Source organism: Phycodurus eques, chromosome 22 (assembly GCF_024500275.1).
Source record: "Phycodurus eques isolate BA_2022a chromosome 22, UOR_Pequ_1.1, whole genome shotgun sequence".
Taxonomy (NCBI): domain Eukaryota; kingdom Metazoa; phylum Chordata; class Actinopteri; order Syngnathiformes; family Syngnathidae; genus Phycodurus; species Phycodurus eques.
In genome coordinates, this window is record NC_084546.1 from 1,958,664 (window position 1) to 1,979,007 (window position 20,344).

Consider the following 20,344-nt stretch of genomic DNA (forward strand, 5'->3'; position numbering starts at 1 on the left):
CAAAAAAATGACAATTTACTTCGTCCGTTCCGGCATCAAACTGTGGCGAGAGTGTGTTGTTTTGTGATTTACGGCCCCATCATCCATTCGTGCTTCACTTGTCATTCAAATGAAGCCATTATAAGAATATTTGTTCAAATGTTTGTGTTTGATTTATGGCCCCCGTCTACTTTGAAATATTGAAATAAAGCCACCACAAGAATATTTGACAAGACAGCCGATACGTACGTGCAGTGTAATCATAGAAGCAGCTGGCCAAAAAGCAACATTTACGACACTTTGGATTCTGTGGTTTCAAATATATATATATATTTTTCCCCCTTCTTCCAAATGGCGGAATCTGACGTGACGCAGTATATCCAACGTCCGACAAGTGCGCTGAAAATTTGGTTTTGATTGTCAGCAGACGCGCTGGAAACGCCGGCGACGCATGCACGTTACTGCTGAAACGAGAAAACAAGCGTCTCCACCGTTTGGCCGTGAGCCTTTTTTTTTTTCTTCCATGTGAACGTCCGACATCAGCCAAGCGGAAAGTTTGGACTTTGAAATCTTTGTGTGAGTGTATGTGTGAATAAACTACAATGGACAACAGCTTTAGTTTTCTTGTTTGCACATGTTTTTTTTGAGAGATGAGACTTGACTGTCAGAAGCGTCACATTTAATCTGGAGAGCAGAGGATTAATGGCTGTCCTCCTCAAGCGTCCTCATGTCACCCCACCTGTGCGCACGGACAAATAGTGTGGCGTCATAACTGGGCGTCACTTTGCAGCAAACAAATCAATATAACGTATCGATATTACTCGCAAAGGAAAAAACAAAACAAAACTGAGTACTGTCACGTATGTGTCTTAATGAGCTCATTCACTGTTGGCCGTTTTAGAACATTTTAAGTAAATTCTCTGCTTTCGCCAGAAAAAAAGCGTGTTTACAACTTTTGCTTAATAATCAGCAGTCGAACGTGGGTTAGTTTCGCCCAAAAACGGCGGTTTTCTGACCAAAAAGCGGAGAAAATAAGCTTTTTTCTTTTTCTTGTGAAAACAAAAATGTTAAACAGAAGAGTGACTTTGACACTAGTTGCCACGCCAACGGGGTCATCCTCTGATCCCAAAGCAGCTTTGCGGTGTCATCGCCATCATGGATGTCGTCATCATCATCATCATCATCATCATCATCATCATCGCGCCCCTGCACATGCGCTTTGACCCACTTTACCCTGCCCCTCCCCCTGCCCAGGTGGCCGATGCATGCCGGGACGCACGCTCGGCTGTCCTGCTTTGCGATTGGCTCACGCGGTGCCCTGCGTGCTCAGTCATTGCTCAGTGGCGCCCCCTGGCCCCCACGCTACAACATGTCAACTCGCAAGGTGAAACCGACCCCGGATGAGCCATCACGCGCCGCAATGAAAACTCGTCTGATTGTGACCTGCAGCATCACCTGGTCAAGCTGTGTGTGCTCAAGCATGCCCGCACTACAAAGAAACTCTCGCCCGGCAACTCGAGCCCTTTCTGAGAAGCAGGGAAAAAAAACAGAAAGAGAGAGAAACCCCCCCCCCCCCCCCCCCCCCCCCGAATGACGTGATTTGAACGCGTGCCCAAAACTCGTTAATGAATAACTTCGGAGGAGCGCGATCGCGGCTGAAGGCTGGCCCAGCTGTTTCCTGCTGCTGCACATGTCTTCGCCCCACGCCCTGTGTGTGCAATGTTAGATCAATGTGAGGGATTTTCTGGCTAAATCCGTCTCCTGTTCACTAAATCTCACTTCTCTCCAAAAGGAGCGTGCGCAATGGAACAAAAGTGGGAATGTTGAGATGTGACATTGGCCCCCGGCGCGCGCATCTCGTCCGCTTTTTCTGCCCCGTTCGCTCTTCTCCTTCTTCCTCTCTTCTTTTTTCCCTTCTTTCCTCAGTTTTTGAATGACTTGAAACAAGTTGACTTGTCGCCGGCTTTTTTTTTTTTTGGTTGCGGAGACCCTGGTCGGGGATGCCCTGCGCTCTTTCCTCCCTCCGGTGGCATTTATGGGACGTCCTCAAGGTAACTTGTAGCTGCTCCATGCGCACACTTTTCGATATCATTTTCATCACGTCTAATTATCTTGCGCACCTTGCATGTGCATCCGTAAGTTTAATTATTTATTTTTTTGCATTTGTGCGTGCCTCCTTGAGCATTTGTTGTCTTTTTCTGTTTGCACAAATGGCATCACTTTTTTTTTATTATTGCGTGCTATTTTTGTTTTATGAATGGACCCTCGAGGTGCTCGCAGTTTTTTTTTTCTTGCGTGTAATTACGCATGACAGCAGCTTTTCTTTTTTTTTTTTTTTTTTTTTTTCCTCTCTCCCCCCCTGGTCACATTTGCATATTCTCTTTTCATGAATCTTTTTCAAAATGTTCCACTTTATTTCAAGTGTTTGTGAGTGTCAATACTTGAAGTGGATGCCTTTGCATGCTCTTATGCACGGAGGAAGTTGAAAGCCGGTTTGCGTGCAAGTGAACTGGATCGCGGGAGTGCGTGCGGTGCTCTTCCCGCCTGTGACTTTCTGTGTTCGTGTGCTTCCCCGGCAGAGTGCGATGTGCTGGATGTCCCGTAGCCACACCCTCTCGCTACTGCTGTGCGTCCTCAGCCTGACTCCGGCGGCTTCAGGAGCGCGGCCAGAGACGCTGTGCGGGGCGGAGCTGGTCGACACGCTGCAGTTTGTGTGCGGAGAGAGGGGCTTTTATTTCAGTAAGTGCACCCGTCTGCCCGCTCCGCTCTTATTTTTAATTCATGAAGTCGGTCTGCGGGGGCCAACCGAGCTCATCAATAAAAAAGCAGTCGCGTTGGCGTCCTCTCCGGAAGATGCTCGGCCCGTCCCGTTTTGTCACACCTGCGATGTAGAAGCTTTTGGTCCGTTTCTCCGCTGTCGTTCTCTGTCCCGGACTACTGCAATAAATTCTCCTGTCATTTTTTTTTTTTCTTTTTCTGAAGATACTGCACAAATGGGGACCGGCACGCCAATCAAACAAACAAACAAATACTAAAAGCTCTGTGATGATAGTGACATACCATCACATAAATCTGATAATCTGGCAATTATTTCACCTACCTCTGGTCAAAAGTTTCCACCCTTAGCTTTCGCAATGGGCATCACGTTTTTGGCAGTGCTCAGCGAGATTGCCTTCTTTCGGTTCTGGTTCCTTTCTTGTCATACGCAAAACAATGTGAACTGAAAATGATTCCTCACTGTGGAGTTTTATTTTTGGGAATCCGGAATCGACTAAAAAAAACAAAAAGAGCTCCGTCTGATTCCTTTTGTTGCTAACTGGAGATGGCCACTCGGCAAAAGTTTTAGTGAAGCTCCTGAAGCCCAACACAACAGGCGACAGCGCAAGGTGCACGGCAATGATTTACACCGCGTCAGTCACGCTTTCTGTCTCTGATTGGTTGTTTTTCCTCGGGGGCAGTGGTTTCTCGACAAATCTAATTAGCGGTACAAGATGGGCCCAGACGGGGCTAAATATATCGTTAGCTGGCAACGACAGATCAATATTGAATTTATTTCAATGGAAATTGGTCAAGTTCAGGTCATGAATATTGAGCTTGGAATGTTCAAAAATAAAATAATCCTCCCTGGACCCAAAATGTTCGAGAACTCTTTTGATGCAAGGTAGCAAGACGTAATACCGGTGAAAGCCGACCCATCAATTTGCTGCTTTCTGATCTGCTATCAGATCTTCAACGTGTGTCAGGGGATAGCAGGCGAGAGTGTGTTTAACACACACACACACACACACACACACACACACACACACACACGCACACACACACTGGCCTCGCATCATATTCTCTGCATGCGTGAAGCCCGAGCGGCTGTGTGCTCAAGACTCGGGCGTTACCGAAAATCCATAATGGCTTGTCTTTTTTTTTTGTTCATCGTTTCAGTGTTCATTTTGTGAAACATAAGCTAATTTTATTTTAGCAGCTCCAATGCTAATCCAGCAAACGGAAGCCAGAGAGACATGCGAACGGCACACATGACTCTGGAACCTTCTGGTTGCAAAGCAACAGTGCTTGAAACCACAAGTAAGGCTTAAAGCAAGCATCGAATGGTGATGGTGGGTGTCAAGTGGCAGCTTTGGCCATCAGGGAAAGTCTTTAAGTGGAGTCGGGGGGATAGAAACTTCATGTTTTCCACCCGAGAAGGGGAAAAGTACCCGAAGAAAAGCAGGAGTTAAATCTCAGCTTGTTCCATTACGGCTGCTTCCTTCCCTACAGTGTAACATGACATCGCCGTCCTTGTTTCTCAACCCTGAATGTGTCCATCAAAAAGAGAGAAATAAAAACACACACACAAGCCCATCTCACTCAGGATCGATGGACCCGCGGGCCGCCTTGACATCCATTAGCGAGGCTTTGGTCCCGTCCCAAAGCTGTGAGAGATTTTTCCACACAACATTTGGCAGCTGCCAATTCTAGCAAGACTTTTATTCCCATGCGGGGAATCGGCAGCATCTCAAGGGCATTTGTACTTGTATTCTTTTGCCACTAATTGGTCAGTTTAGCCTGAATTATGAAGGACTAGATGATGAGAGAACATGCTGTTATTTCTACATCTTGACTTTCATCTCCCTTTCTGACTTTATGATTATCTTTAGTGCTGTGGTGGGAAGTAATCCAGTAGAGATTTTGTCAGGTACCTGTACTTAACTTGTGTTTTGCTTTTTCTGATGGATCTGTACTTTTACTTGCTACATTTGAAAACAGATAGCTGTACTTTCTACTTCTTTGCTTGTTTAATTATATTCGTGAAGCATAAAATCAGTGTTTTCCAAATCATGACTGATAAACCCGTTTTTTGGCATCACATGTAGATCTTCACATGCCGTTTCTTGAGAACTATAAGCGCTACAGGCATTCGTTTGGTACCCAACTGTCCAGAATAGCCATATTCATATTCAACTTTAATACATTTATTTGTCCCAAAAAATCAATATACCACTTTGCTCTCCCGTGTCTGCCTGCTGTATCTCAAGAAGCTTAATAAATGCATACGCTTGTTACCGAAATATTATACTTGAGTACATTTAATGGGCTTATAATCCATGAATTTTGAGTTATAAAGCAAAAAGCAAATTTGGCAGCCGTCATCTTGGATTTGGGGGCCGCTGTTTTGTAATTTTGCGTGGCCAGCGGTATTTTTTAAAAGAGTGGAACCAAAGTGTAACAAATGTTATGCTTGCGTTGAATGGTTCTTGCTAAATTTGCAATTATCTGCGCTACCAAAGCAACATGTTGCCCAAAGAAAAATTATTTTAAATGAGGCCACGCATTGAAAAGAATTTTTTGATGTGACCCAGCCTGAAAAAAATACCAGCTTCTGGTATTGAAAAATTCAATGTCTAATCTGGAAAAACAGGTACAAGCTGCATTTTTTTCAGTTATCATTAGCAAATTTAGCCAAAGCTATGGGAACACGTTTGGATAGCATCAAGGTTTGTTTTTTTTTTTTTTTCTTTTTTTAATATACACACACACAAGCCTGATTACATTTCCCACCTCTGCTCAAGTGTGGCAAACATGACTTGTCGTTAGTAGTCGGTCGTTGTCGTCGTACCGTCGCGTTAAATTCCGCCCCCGCGGCTTCTTTCGGAGCTTCTGCTGCCCCTCGCCGGCAGAAACTGCACTTGTCTGCGCACGGCGCTCCTGACTCGCCGCCATCTGTGCTTGATTGACTTGTCAGCGGGCTCCTCTCATGGAGGCGCCTGCTCACTTCATCAAGACCGCACGCCTCGCCGTCTCAGACCGCTAATGCGTGCTTGCAGGCTTTTTGGTGGAAGGCGGTGGCCCCCTTTCCTCCGTTTTTGCACGTCACCCGCTCCTCAAACGAGTCCAACGGACGTCTGTGCATGCGTAGAGTCAGGATTTAGCTGACAAGACACTCTTGCGTGTGCGCTTTGGACGTTGGCTGAACAAATGTTCCGCTGCCTGACGGGGCAGCTGGCAGAGGAAGGCTGCAGGAACCCCCACATTTGCCCACCAAAGCGCCCGCGATCTTTGACCAGTTGGGTGTCCTAAAATGTAGCCCTGTAGTCACCATTTTGCTTTGCTTCATCTCCATGTTGATGGTTTGGGTGACTTAAAAGTAGAGGTATTTACTGTCTCCTCAGAATCCCCATATTGCCAGCCATTTTAGAGCATTTTGATTGATCTTTCAAAACCCACAAGATATCATGTTGTGACAATATATGCGCTGAAACTAGCAAAAGAAAGAGTAGACTGTTTCTCCAGAAAAAGTTTGTTCTAGCATTTTTCGTTCTTTAGGTATCACTCCAAATTATTTTTTTTTTGCTTTTGTGACACCTCAAACTATAAAAGAACAAGACTAACAAAGGACAGTTTGATGGCAAATTATTATTTTTTACAGATATACAACTAAGAAATGAGCTATGAGTCACTGCACAGCTTGAGATGGACATCCACAAACTGCGTCTTCTTTGCACTTTGTACAACCTCCTGCGACACATACTTTTTAGACCATACATATGCATACTGCGTTGGAGTGTGAGGTGCCTAAACTTGTATCAGCATTTCTCTCCCTCATAATCGATGTAAAAAACCGAGATTGTCATCTTCCACTCAAAAACTGTGCTAATCTCAAATCCAAAGTGACGCAACACCCCCATCTACTGGAATCTGTTAGTCAATACAGTGGTTTACAAACCTGAATTTCACAGACAAGCTGGGCGAGACTTGATGAATATGTCATTGGCACGGTTAGATTCCAGTTGACGAATATGAACGTCCACGGTAGTGAACGAGTTAGGTGACTTGTGTAAGAGTACCCCAGAGATACTGGCATCTCTTCAGCAACTGGTTCCGATCTCCATCCTTCCTGGTCCTTGGCAAGCCTTCAACTTTTTCACTAGCATAGAAGACTGCGCTCCTGCCACCCTAAGGAGTGATTGAAGCAAACCCAACTGACATCTGTAAGTCCACAACCTAAACATTGTAAGCAGGAACGGCACAGTGGTCTAAAACCAGCAGCCGAATGGCGTCAGAGTGCACCTTGCTCCTCGCTTGGCGCCATCCATCCTTCCCACCGCACAGCTGCCAGGCACTTTGGATCTGGCCGCAGAGACTGCTGCTGGAGGAGCACCAAGCTTCTGAACGGCGGCGAACTCTGCCCGTCCAAAAGTTTGCTGGCATTGCCGCCAGTGCTGAAGTGGTGGGGACAGTGCCAGCTTTCTGCCAGTAACACTCAGTTTTTTCTTTTTACTTCTTTGGATTCCTGCTGGTGCGCACCATGTTCTTGTCCATCAGAGCCGCTAAGAGCATTCGCATGTTTTCCTTCCTGCTGTTTTGATTGTAGACCAGTTACAGTGGTACCTGGACTTCAAGTTGAAATAGTTCTATGACTAAGCTCGTAACGCAATCTACTCATATAAAAAGAATTCCCCATTGAAAAGAATTGAAATGTTCTTCATCTGTTCCAGACCTTAAAATGTGCTTCTAGGGTTAGGTTTAGAAAGAAGGAAAAATAGCACTGTGTTAAAAAAAAAACAAACAAACTGGTTTTATAACGTGTAATTACATTACATTACATACTGTAGTATTCGTGTGATGGATGTGTGCCTTTAAGGAGTGTGGCCTCGTGAGTGACATCAGGAGCTGGAGTTGTTCCTTGCGAGTGCTCTCATTGTGTATTTGTGTGTTTGACGGTTCAAGACAATTCCTCGGCGACAAGAGCATTACACTTCATTAATTGCGGCACTCCCCCCCCCCCCGCCCCCACAGATCACACTGGTAGCGTAGCGGTACATTCTACTGCCTTTCACGCAGACAGCTGCAGTTGGATTCCCAGACACTGTCGGTCACAAGCCCGGATAAAAATGGGTGGGTTAAAATCGACCAAGTGACAGCTCATAACTTGTAAAACGTGTATGTTGGAGGACTTGTAAGTCAAGGTAGCACTGTACTATGTTGACAGAAGACTCAATCATTTGTAAGCATAGCCCTGCGACTGACAGGTGATCGGTCCAGGGTGCGCAGTCCGTCCGGCAGGAAAGGCCTCGGCCCTGCAAGGAATCGGCAGTATAGAAACACCACGGACGGATCGCAAACCGGCAGCTGTGCGAGTGGTCGTTACGTCAGAACGTCACTGAAGCGTGACGAGCGACGGCTGAGATGAAGTGCGAACTTGATGAAACGTTGGCTACCAATAGCGAGAGTTTTACTACTACTGCTTCTCCCCGAAGGCGAGCACAAAGTGTCGTATTCATGTGGAAGCCTTGAACGGCGGCCAAACCGTTGAGCGATCTTGCAGGATACACTCCTTAAACAAGAACAGACCGTTTTGCGGTGCGCGACTCGTGTTTGTCTTTCCTGCATTGCCTCACGTCGTAGCGCGGCATGGCCGCCATGTATCACTGCCGCATTTCGCCCCGTGTGTTTCGCCAACGTTGGGAAAATGAGCTCCTCCTGCCGGTCGCTGCTCCTCTCGCTTGGAGGCCGCACGCGCTCGCGACCGCCTCGACAATCTGGACAATCCATTTGGGCACCGTCCAGTTCAGGACAGCCCCTCCCCGTCGCCACTGAAGTGTTCCCATCCCGTCTGCTTGTGTTGGCCCACTGACATTGTGTGCACAGTCGCAACCACCGCCGGCATCGCGGACAGCGTCAATCCACCTTACACATGTCACTTACTCTTCGGGACTACACATTTTCTGGCCTGACAGGATTACTAAATACTTAGCTGGGTGGAAACAAACTGCAGTAGCCCAAGAATCCACATCAGTAGTCACTTTTTCCAATTATTGCTCTGACCTAGAAATCCCAAGTCGGTCTTTGCAGAGCTTCTGCCGCTGGACCGGGACGGCAGTGAATCCAAGCCTGTTATGGGAGCATTTTCTGGCTTGAACAGTCTCCTGTGCTGCTGGGCCACTTTGTGTTTAAGCTGAAAAATTTGCTGTCAAGTGAGCGTGAGAACCGTTATCTCTCTCTTGATTTGTTCCTAATGAACCACCCTCCCCTCCAAAAAAGGAAAATAATGACCAGATGGAGAAAATCCCTCCGTTTTAGCCGGTGCCTAATTGTTTGGGCGCAGAGCTCTCATAAATGTCTGGCATTTTCTTTGCGGAGAAGCTGTCCACACAGGTGGAAGCGACACTGGAAATTGGTCTCAGCGGCCGTCACCTTCGCTCGATTTGACTCTGGGAAGCCACTGACGGAGAATGTGTAAACACCACGTCACATGCATGCACGCAAACGGCGAGGCCTTGGCCCTCAGCAGCAGGGGATTATGGGGGATTACAGGATGATCCGCCTCCCCATCCCTCCCCGCGGCAAACCTGAATGCACGGCGCAGTCCAAAGAAAGACTGCCCGTGTCCTCAGCATCTCAAAGACCTGAGCTAAACCCCTCATGAAAAGCACCAACGGGGGGTCCACTGAGGACGAAAACATCGGCGGGACCTCATTAGTTTGATGCCGTCACACATGTGGAGCTTCTGTGCAAAGACATGAGGATTTCAAAAATGGAATCCTGTTTGCTCCAGCAGAATATTCTATTAACCCTCTGGACATGTTCCATTTTGCTATCTTTTCACCTATTGCCATGTCCACACAGTCTGTAATTTTGAGATTTTGAACTCCACTACATTGGGAAATTTTGGTGCATTTACATTAATGCAGCTAAAAGTACTCAAAAATGGAAGAGTGGTGGACACAGCATAGCGTGTGCTTCTTTTGGAACTGCCATCCTTGATGTATTGGTCAAAGATGGCCTTTGAGCGAGCTCACGTTTTCCCAATCAACCAGTGCGTCTTAAAGTTTTTACACCGAGGGCCAGATGTCCAAAAGATGACGGGATCTGACGCATTAAACCCATGCAGTGGAGAGCGAAGTCTTTATGACGACGACGCCTGGTCCAAAACTAGCAGCTCCTCGCGCACCCACTCGGCCGTAAAGCGTCTTCAACGCCGGCCAGCTTCCGAGAAGCTTCTGGTTTTCAGGAACAGCATGACCAGACTGTAAAAGTCAAGAGGCTCGGTGTGCCCTTCTGGAATGACGGTGGAAGGGGAATCCAAGCCGATGATCCTTCCCTCCACGGCTGTTCCTCAGAGGAATGAAGACTACGCAGGCTGAGATGTTGGCCCAGAAGAAAGCCTCTGCTACTACTGTTTGCGCGGAGGTGGCGAGGCCCTGCTGACAGATGGACTGTGAGAGTAAATCACTTGTAGGAAAATGTCAGGAGCCGGCGGATCTTGCAGGGGAAAAAGTGTCAGACCTGATCTGGAGACGTCGATTCTGCGCTGGAAAAAACAACAGCGTGTCGTCGCCGGGCAGCCTTCGGCCTCTACTGATAGTCTCTACCGTGGAAAAGCTGGTTTGTTACCAGCGTAGAGAGTTTGGGGGGGGGGGGGGGGGGGGGGATCTTTTTGTTTGCACAGGATTATAGCCGTCAACCGTGGAAGCCAATGGTTTTAAGACCTGATTATTATCATGTGCTTGTTTTTTTTCAACCTGCCCGCGCTGATTATCTGACATCTTACAACTGATGCCAGCTGATTTATTTACCCCCGACCATCCAGCTGCTCGGCCGGCGGGGTTTTCAGCTATTTTGGGGGATAACAGCGGATGTTAATTTGCAAGGCTTTTTGTTTGGAGAGCGCTCCAAGTAATAAGGTCTGGATGGCTGTTTGGCATTGGACACTTCTTATATCTCATTGGGAATTTATGTGCATCAGGTGGCGATGTAACACCAATAAAGCAATGCTTCTCAAACTGGGGTTTGCGAGCCCTAGCTTTGGGGTCTGAAAAATCATTTGTAATATTTTATGCAATGTATTAGTTATGCTATGCTGTTTTCTCTTCAAAATGGGAATTTGTTATTGCAACATTTTGACTTTTCTCCTACCCCAAAAAATAGGCAACTTTTGAATTCCTTTGGCATTTGAGGTCACACATTGTAGTGTTTAACTGCCGTTATGAGGGTTTCTTGGAAAAAACTCTCAGCTCAAAATGTTTGCAGATCTGCGCTCCAAGCTATTGCGTCAGTTTGACGGAATCCCCGCGAGTGAATCTGCTCGTTGCCTAAATAATGCAGCCGCACGCCATATTTTTAGATCCGAAAAGCCTGCTGGACGGCGGCTCGTTCACACGTCCATTAGAACCGTCGCTTGGGTTTCTTTGAATGAAAGCCTGCAGAACAACAGCGTGTCGGGATGGCCGGCAGAACCTAATGGACTTTGTCAGCACTGGCGAGCCGGAGAGCAGAGAGCTATTAACTGTGAGAGGGAAAGGCAGTTCCTCCTTGTAAATGGCATATTAAATTCTGATTATTTCATTTGGTAACGAGGAATAGCCCATCAGGACCTGCGTTACTTCAAGCCAGCGGTGGGTTTGCGAATGGGGACTGTTCCAAAGGTCATACGCATGTGGACCAATGTATACTGTACCACCATTTGGTTCAGAGGTGGCAAAAGTACTCACGCTTTGTACTTGGGTAGAAGTACCCATACTTGTGTCAAGAAATATTCTGATAAAGGTTGGACGGATTCCACTCCTTTATTTTATGAAAAGTAGTTGGTTCCTGCCCACCATGCATACCACCACCCTCACTGTCCATTCCTGCACTCTTATTAAGCTCTTGGTTCCGCAACGTCCGCACTACTTTTGATCGGTCTTCTTTTCCATTTGCTGCCCCAAACGACCTTTTATTCATCATATGCTATGATGTAATGTAATGTATTCTGGAAATATGTAACTATATCTCTTTGTACAGTTTATTGTATGTGTATTTATTTGTATTTGCTTTTATTTTTGCTTTGTTTTACTCTGCTTTCTGCAGCCAGGTCGGTATTGCAAATCAGAATCTCTTTTCAATTGTCTTACCTGGATAAATAAACGTTAAATGAATCAATACAAATAAATACCCATTTTGACAACTTGGCACAATGGAAAAGGAATAGTTTCATTAACTTGCATAGTTCCCATACTGAGGAAAAATAGGCTATTTAGCATTAGCTCAGGATTTCATGCTATCAAAACAGGTTTCCTTAGCTTTGCTGTCGTTGTGAACTTACTAAAAATTCATGCCAAATTAGCTAATGATAATAACTGAAAACAGATTTCAGATTCAATGGTATTTTGTTTAACACCAGTTTTTTACTCAAGTCCCAATCAGTCAAAATCTCATCTGCAGTTGTTGCCTCTCTCTATTTAATTCTTTTTTTACATGTCAATTGCAGAGGTTACAAAAAGTATCAAGCCTACTGTATCTTGACAAAGCGAGGGGTAGAAAGTACAGATACCTGAAAAATTGTGTTGACATTGTTTCCTGACCGTGGAGGGCTCGGACCATTTGGTAGCTTGTTTCATCCGTGAAGGACCTCAGGCCAACTAGTATAGCCTCCCGGACTTTCTGGGCAGCCTGATCCCAGTCAGAGACCTTGCGGTTTTGCCTTGCTGGAGGCTTGACATTTGGGTGACTGCACTTCCAATAAAGGGCTGGGAGGGGGGGGGGGGGTTGTAATGGCGTCCATAAAGGTTCGCCGGCAGTGTGCAACGTGAGCCACTGTAACTCTTCTACTGGAGGAAATCCGTGTCGCTGCGATTCTTCCAGTCAGTGCGCCTCTTATGTGGAGCCCATTACCTGCGTGGCCCGAGAACTCCGTTTACACTCTGTCGTGGGAACAGGAAGCATGGAACGCTCATTAGATATGATGCAAATGCATGACATTAGAGGTGCCCAGACTGTTAAATCTGATTTAAATATGGTACATAGAGCATTAGATATGATGCACATATGACACAGTGATGTGCATAGAACAAATATGGGACATGAAAGATGTAAAGACCATTCAATCAGATGTAAACATGGTACATAGAGCGTTAAAAATGTTGAAAATATGGTAGATATTTAACTATTGTATCTGAGAGGTGCAAATTCCCTTGACTATGAAGTAGTTATGATTCATAGAGCATTGAATATGATGTAAAGATGGTACATTAGAAGTGTGCAGACCAATAAACATTAGAGGCGTACAGAGCATTAAATGGGATGTAAATATGGTACTTAAAGCATTAAATATAATGTAAATATGGCACATAAAGGCTTAAATATGATGTAAGTATAACCCATTAGAGGTGGACAGACCATTAAATAAGATGTAAATATGGTCTATTAAAGGTGTGCAGACATATACTATTTAAATAGAATGCGAACACGGTACAGTAGCAGTGAATAAATCATTGTGTTAAACATAATTATGGACCATAATGTGTGGACCAATCATGGTACACTACAAGCGCGTAGACCATTATATACAAATATGGTACACTGGAGATGCGTTGATGTAAGTAGATGATGCTACCTGACTTTTAAAGCTATCGGAGTCCATATTGACCAAAGTCACCAATCTTGAACCTTTGTTTGTGCGCCTGCAGGTAAGCCAACGGGCTACGGCCCCAACGCCCGCCGGTCACGGGGCATCGTGGACGAGTGCTGCTTCCAGAGCTGCGAGCTGCGCCGGCTGGAGATGTACTGCGCGCCCGCCAAGACCAGCAAGGCCGCACGCTCGGTGCGCGCCCAGCGGCACACGGACGCTCCGCGGGCCGCCAAGGTCGGCGGGGGCGGCGCGGGCCACAAGGCCGACAAGGGCTTGGATCGACGGGCGGCCGTGCAGACGGACAAGACAAAAATTAAGAAGGTGGGCGGAAAAAGCAGATTTGGTGGTCGACACCCTCCCTAAAAATGTCTACATTTGCCTTTATTTATAGTTTAAACCCTAAATATATCAAACTATTTCTCTTAGTTTGGTATAAACTATTTATTTACTACAAATAATGTATCTTTGTGTGCCCGTGACATATAGTGACAGGCAGAACAATTAAAATGCTCCTCTACGGCAGGAGGTACAATTAACCTGTTTAACCAGCTTTTGTCATTCTTACAACAAAATATTAGCTAGCATAACTAAACGCAAACGTAACAGACGCTAGTTTAGTTGCTACCAGACAAGTGAATAAGTGGACACGAAGAGCTGTTCGATGCCACTTTTTTCATTTGTGAGTACCAACAGCACAAGCACTTTTGATACATCCAATTTCCGTTAACACAATGGCAGATGTTACATCTTTTTGCCTGAAGTACCGGCGGCTTGTATCGGCACCCTCCTCGAGTACCCGATACCTGGATATCGATACCTGGTGTTGGTACTGGGCCATCCCCGATCGTAACAGCTGTGTATTCAGTTTACACGCGAGGACGCTATCGATTGCCTCCTCCGAGACACCCGGGAAGGAGAGCGTTAAAAGGTGTTAGCCAAATGTCGTTCCATTCATTAGGAGGCTCGCTTTACGATGATTGCCCGTGTATTAAGCATCTCCCCTTTCCACCCACAGAGACCTTTACCCGGACACAGTCATTCAGCCTTTAAGGTACACACGTCAACTCTTCTCTTTTGTCTTTTGATGGTCACACGTTTCTTCAGAAGCGGCTAAATGTGACGTGTGTGTGTGTGTTTTTTGGGGGGGGGGGGGGTTTTCCCCTCCTGGTCGCCCCCCCAAAAAAGACAGAAAAAGCATTAGCGGGCAAAGGAACTAAGTGGTTTTCGTGGTAGACCGAGTGGCACTCCCGCTCCGCTCTGCCACTGTGCATTACGCGCTCGCATTCCGCCCGATGCATGCCAGGGTATCGCACTCATCTCCAGCGTTCGGCGGGGAGGCACTGACACGACATCCCGCGGCCGGGACATCAATCCTCGTTTTCGTTGCCAGATTAGAAGGAGAATATGCGAGGAAGAATCCTCAATGCACGCTAGCATCTCTCTTTGACTATTAAATTAGACGTAAATATGGACCCTGTATCTTCAAAGTTGTGTCATTGACATTACTGCACATGAGCCCACCCACGCCCCTACCATGCCCCCCCCCCCCCCCCCCCCCCCGCCCCCCACACACACATATTTCTTTGCAGGAAAATTATGCCCTCGAGGCATGTTTCACTTAGCGACTTGAAATTTGGTAAACATGTCTATTATGAGCCGTTTCAGCTATTTTGTAGCTTTGAAGTGGCTCTTTTGGAGTTCATTTCCAGGGATACTTGGCCTCTGAATTTTTTGTTTTTTTTAATTCAGTCGCCAAAACTAATGTCAGTTAACAAATTTGTTCGACATGTCTCACCCCCAGAAGCCCTTTTCAATGAAAGACATGAAAATTGGTAGGCTTGTCTATCATGAGTAGACTGCCCAAAAAGTCTCAAGTCATGCCAGAAAAGACACAGGAAATCTGCAATTTTGCTTTAAAGCGGACATTTTCGGCTCGTTTTGGCCATTTCAAGGTGTCCTTCACAGAGCGATTACTTTTGCTTAGTGTATTTCTCTCTCTCCTCTGCAGGATTTGCATCCCAAAAACTCAAGTCGAAGCAACACCGCGGGCCGAAACTATCGAATGTAGGCGAGGGGTGCAGGCCGTGGCCTTACCTGCCGCCCCTACCTCTGCCGCCCCCCGACGGTTGGCCCTAAACCACGACGGTAACGTGACAAAAGGATGGAGAGCAGCGAAGCTACCACAGATGTTGTCACTGTTTTCTACACTGCACCGTTCTATATCGGGATCAATTCTTTGTAAACATAACAGACGCTAGTTTAGTTGCTAACAGACAAGTGAATAAGTGGACACGAACCATTTCAAATCTTCCTACCATTTACCCATCAGAATCAGATGATTCTGATTCTGATCATGCATTGCTGAGGTTTTCTTTTCTTTTAACAAAACCCCAAAAAGACAGAGGTGGCTCATAGTCGGATATTTAACGCAGATAGCTTTTTTTGTCAGGACTTTCAGGTCTGGTCTGCAATCCAAACCCTGACAACAGACCATTACAGCAGGGGTTCTCAAACCTTTTGGGTCCAGGGACCCCTCATAGTGGAGAAATGTTTTCGACCGCAATTAAGCAAAGTTGCCCATTTTCAAGGAAAAAAAGTCCAAATTTAAAGATCCATAAAGGTCTAGTACTTGGGATGTCCTATTGGCTCTATTGTGCCTCAGTAAACATGTGAAATATGAATTAAAATTGTCCACGCATTCCTCAGTTCCAGACTTTTTTTTTTTGTGAGAGGCCTGAAATCAGGTCATTCGAATTTCTTGAGTTTAGCTACGTCACTAGCAAAGCTCTCCGCCTACCTCTCCACTCCTGAGCCAGCGCTGTCGACATAACAAACACGCGTGCGCTCACAGGTGGGTCTCCTACATGGAGGCGACCAATCAGAGGAAAGGGGGAGGTCTTAGACAAATATGGACAAAGCGGATACAAAAGTGGGTCAAACAGAAGTAGCTGTCAGAGGGCCCTTTTCTGGACACGCGTCTGACAAAACCAAGGTGTTGTTTGAAATGAAATTGACACTTTTATACTAAGTCCATGTTAAAGAGTCATTCTATGGAGGTCAAAATAGCCAAAATATGGGACCTTTAAGAAGAACACAATAATTTAATTTTTTTAAATTAATATTTATTAGAGAAAAAAAGTTGTGCTTTGAGAGTGAAGTCGTTTTTTTCAGGAAAATAATAATTTCACTGCATCTCAAGACTGGACTTGAAAAGTAAACAAGTGACAAAAAACAACTATGAATAAATAAACAACATTTTTGCCAGTTAAAAAGACAGCATTTCTTTTTTAGATTAAAGTATTATTTTCCAAGATAAAGTCATAACATTAGGCGGCACCGTAGGCGACTGGTTCGAGGGTCTACCTCACAGTTCTGAGGACAAGGGTTCAATCCCTGACCCGCCTGTGTGGAGTTTGCATGTTCTCCCCGTGCCTGCGTGGGTTTTCTCCGGGCACTCCGGTTTCCTCCCGCACCCCAAAAACATGCATGGTAGGTTAATTGACAACTCTAAATTGCCCGCAGGTGTGAATGTGTGCGCGAATGGTTGTTTGTTTGTATGTGCCCTGCGATTGGCTGGCAACCGGTTCAGGGTGTACCCCGCCTCCTGCCCGAAGATTGCTGGGATAGGCTCCAGCACGCCCGCGACCCTTGTGAGGAGAAGCGGCTCAGAAAATGGATGGATGGATGGGATGGAAGTCATAACACTATGATTTTAAAGGGAAAATGTCATATTTTATCAATGGAATTCAAAAAATACTTATTTCTCATAATAATACACCTTTTATCCGGATGAAGATGCCTTTATTTTCTTAAAAGTAGGACTATATTCTAAAAAATATACTTCCGCAAAACAATGGGACAATTTCTGTAATAATGCGCCTTTTTGTTTAAAAAAAAAAAAGGATTTCATTTAGGCAAGGATGTCTGATTTATATGATTATGTGAAAGTGTTAAAGTTTGCATCCCCATATGTAGCTATGCACTTTTTAAAATGATATAACATAATACATTGCAAATGTTTTTGTCCAGGCACCCCAGTTTGAGAACCACTGCATTAAAAGAAGATTTACAGCCATACTGCACTCGCATCTCCCTTGTGGGTGTTTAGAAAAAAAAAAGAAAGAGAACGAAAAAAAGAATCCGGCTGTGTAACACAGGAGCCGAAGTGAAATATTCTCCTTTTACGGTGCTTGTCAGAAATTGGTCGCCTGCGGATTCAAAGTGCATTTGGGCGGGTACAAGCAGAAGGCAAACACACAAAAACGGCAGCCAAATTGGATTCTTGTCAACAGCCCGGTCGGGCCCGAAAGTGAGCTGAAAAGGGGGCGGCGTTCAAGGCCACTTGCGCGGAATTAATGATTTGTGTTGGGTCCGACACACGTGCACACACACACACACACACACACACACACAGAATAAACACACAAACTCATCATTGTCATCGACATCGCTCCGCCTGCGTATTATCCTAAACACGTATGTTATTATCTACGCATTACTATTTCTTATAAGAAAAAGTGTCCACTGTATAATGGTGCTACTTTGTGATGACAGACGGACGGACGGGGGAGGGGGAGGGGGGGGGGGGGCCTTTGCTTTTGCACAGCCTAGTGGCCGCCCGTGGAACTGTATTTGTTTAATTGTGGCGAGATCTGTGAACGCAACTTCAAAAGAGCAGATAGCGGCGAAAATGCTATTTTTTTCTACTGTTTTTAAATTATTAGATCGACACTCGAGAGCCCTGAAAGCCCAAAAAAATTGAAAAACTGCTCCACAAAAAGTACTGTGAAGTGAAATGACCCCCCGCTAATGCTCTGAGATAGCCTGCTATGCTACAAAGGTTTTACCTAATTAAAGTTGTGTATTTTAAGTGAGACTACTATAACATCCAAATGTTATTCAACACCAAAAAATAGCCTAGCTTAGCACAAAGTTTGAGATGGCTGAAGTGTGTTGAATGAACATAGTAGTTACGTGGTTTCACTTAGTCCACACTATGGTATTTTAAATGTAATGTGTTTGATTCAACAGATCTCTGCATGAACAAAATGTCATTTGAGCGTTTCAAATACTTTTGGTCAAAAACGCCGTACAAGCCAACGACTTTTTAGACTAGAAATTGACCCCATGTTGACAATTGTCACTGCAAATTGTTCAATCACGACGACGAAGACAACGCCGCGTTATACTCGCGGCGCTCGGTTGCCTTCTGTAGTAAAAATGAAAAAGTGACAAATTGTTCACCATTCCTGCTGAATAAATCACTTAACAATCACAAAGAGTGTGTGGAGCTTTCTTTGCTGCTTTGCAACCTGTAAAAACCTGATACTCAGATTCAAAACACCTATCATGAAGGACTCTACCTTGAGTTGGGCACCTTGGATGGAGGATGGAAGGAAAGAAGTTTGGAACACGGGAAGGAAGATGTAAATAAAGCAAGAATGAAGGAACAAATGACAGAAGGAAGGAAGGGAAGAGGGAGAGATGGTAGGAAGGTAGGGGACAAAAGGGAGGAAAGAACTAAAGGAGGACAGTTGGAATGAAAGAAGGGAGGATGAAAAGGAAGGAAGGAAAGTAGGTCAGAAGGAAGGAAAGAGAAGGGAGGAAGGCGAAAGAAATGAGTGAAGAAGGGAAGAAGGAATGTAGGAAAGATGGAAGGAAATAAGGAAAGATAGAATGGACTACTGTAAAGGCATGAGAAAAGAAAATGGAAAGAAAAATGGATGAAGGATGGAAATAAGGAAAGAAGGGTGATAATGGAAGGAAGTAAATAAGGAAGAAAAGAAATGTGAACCTTTCTTTACATCATCTTGGGAAATTTACCACGCTGCTCTCTCCAGTCCACAGAGAGCCTCACCTGCCTGTCCGGATCTCATCACGTTATTATCATCATTATTGTGATTGTTATTATTAATATCATTATTTCTTGAGTTCAGCGGTGTTGTACGAAGCCCATCGCAAAGGGGATTATGCAAGGCGCACGTTAAAGCGTGTTTGCCGGCCTCCAGACGGAGCGGCCGTAATTTGAGCCGCCGCGCCGCGGTGCCTTGAAAGCGCTGCCGCTGCGAGCGATACTTCCCAAGAGGTGACGGCTTCTGCCAAGGCACACAGAGCGGCGGGGCGTGGCGGCTCCCGCCGGCCGGAGCTGCCAAGTCAGCGCTTTTTGGGGGTGGGGGGGGGGCGACGCTCGGAGTCAATCGGTGCAGGACAACACCCGCCCACCCCCCAAATATAAAACCTTGAAGAGTTGGCCGGCGGACAGGCGGTAGACTGGCACACGCCCCCCCCACCCCCCCCACCCCCCAGCCCCTCGCCCGCCCCCCTCTCCGCTACTTCTTCTTTCCCGCTGCCATCCTGGATGTTATTTCATCCTGGGAATCAATGATGTGGACCTAATGACCCTGTGGTAGTCTGAAAGCTTGCAACATGTTCATTGGAGGTGATGGGAAGGCCTCAACACAACCTCGTGTCACTATCACCGAGATCTGACCGAATTTGTCTGGTAGAACAATAGAAAGTTTGGTCAAGTATGGGCAGAGTGATCGGTAGGTCGGGAGGCATAGCCAGAAAGATCATGTTGTGATGGGCAGATGGGTTGTTATAGATCGGATAACGATACGGGTGGACAAAGGTATGGATGGAATGGTTGATGAGGATAAAGGTCATTCGTGCCCCACTCATACAGGATGGGATGACATCACAGGAAGACACGTGATCTTTAGTCTGCGCCAGATGCAGAACCTGGTCAGGACTGTTCTCGAGTCATACTTCTGCCATACTGTATATTTTTGGTCATTGATGAATCAGAAATCTGAGCAGGGCCCAGAGTCATTCTGATCTAGAGAAAGGGTTACCCCCATTTTTAGCCATGAAAATGGGATGGTCGAGGAGGATAGAATGAGATAGCGGTAGTAGGTACGGATGGATTGGTAGATTACTGGGAGATAGAATACGTATGTCCAGATGGCTAGGTAGGTAAGAAGT

The 20,344-nt window shown here is 45.8% G+C and overlaps 1 protein-coding gene across 1 annotated transcript; it reads left to right on the plus strand.

Annotated features, from left to right (window-relative positions):
• Window positions 1-1,683: 1,683 nt before the first annotated feature.
• igf1 (insulin-like growth factor 1) lies at window positions 1,684-18,587 on the plus strand. The gene is made up of 5 exons (XM_061667800.1): window positions 1,684-2,030; window positions 2,559-2,718; window positions 13,419-13,681; window positions 14,376-14,411; window positions 15,369-18,587. Exons 1-5 carry the CDS (start codon window positions 1,980-1,982, stop codon window positions 15,426-15,428), a joined length of 570 nt encoding a protein of 189 aa, XP_061523784.1. The 5' UTR covers window positions 1,684-1,979; the 3' UTR covers window positions 15,429-18,587.
• The last annotated feature ends 1,757 nt before the right edge of the window (window positions 18,588-20,344 follow it).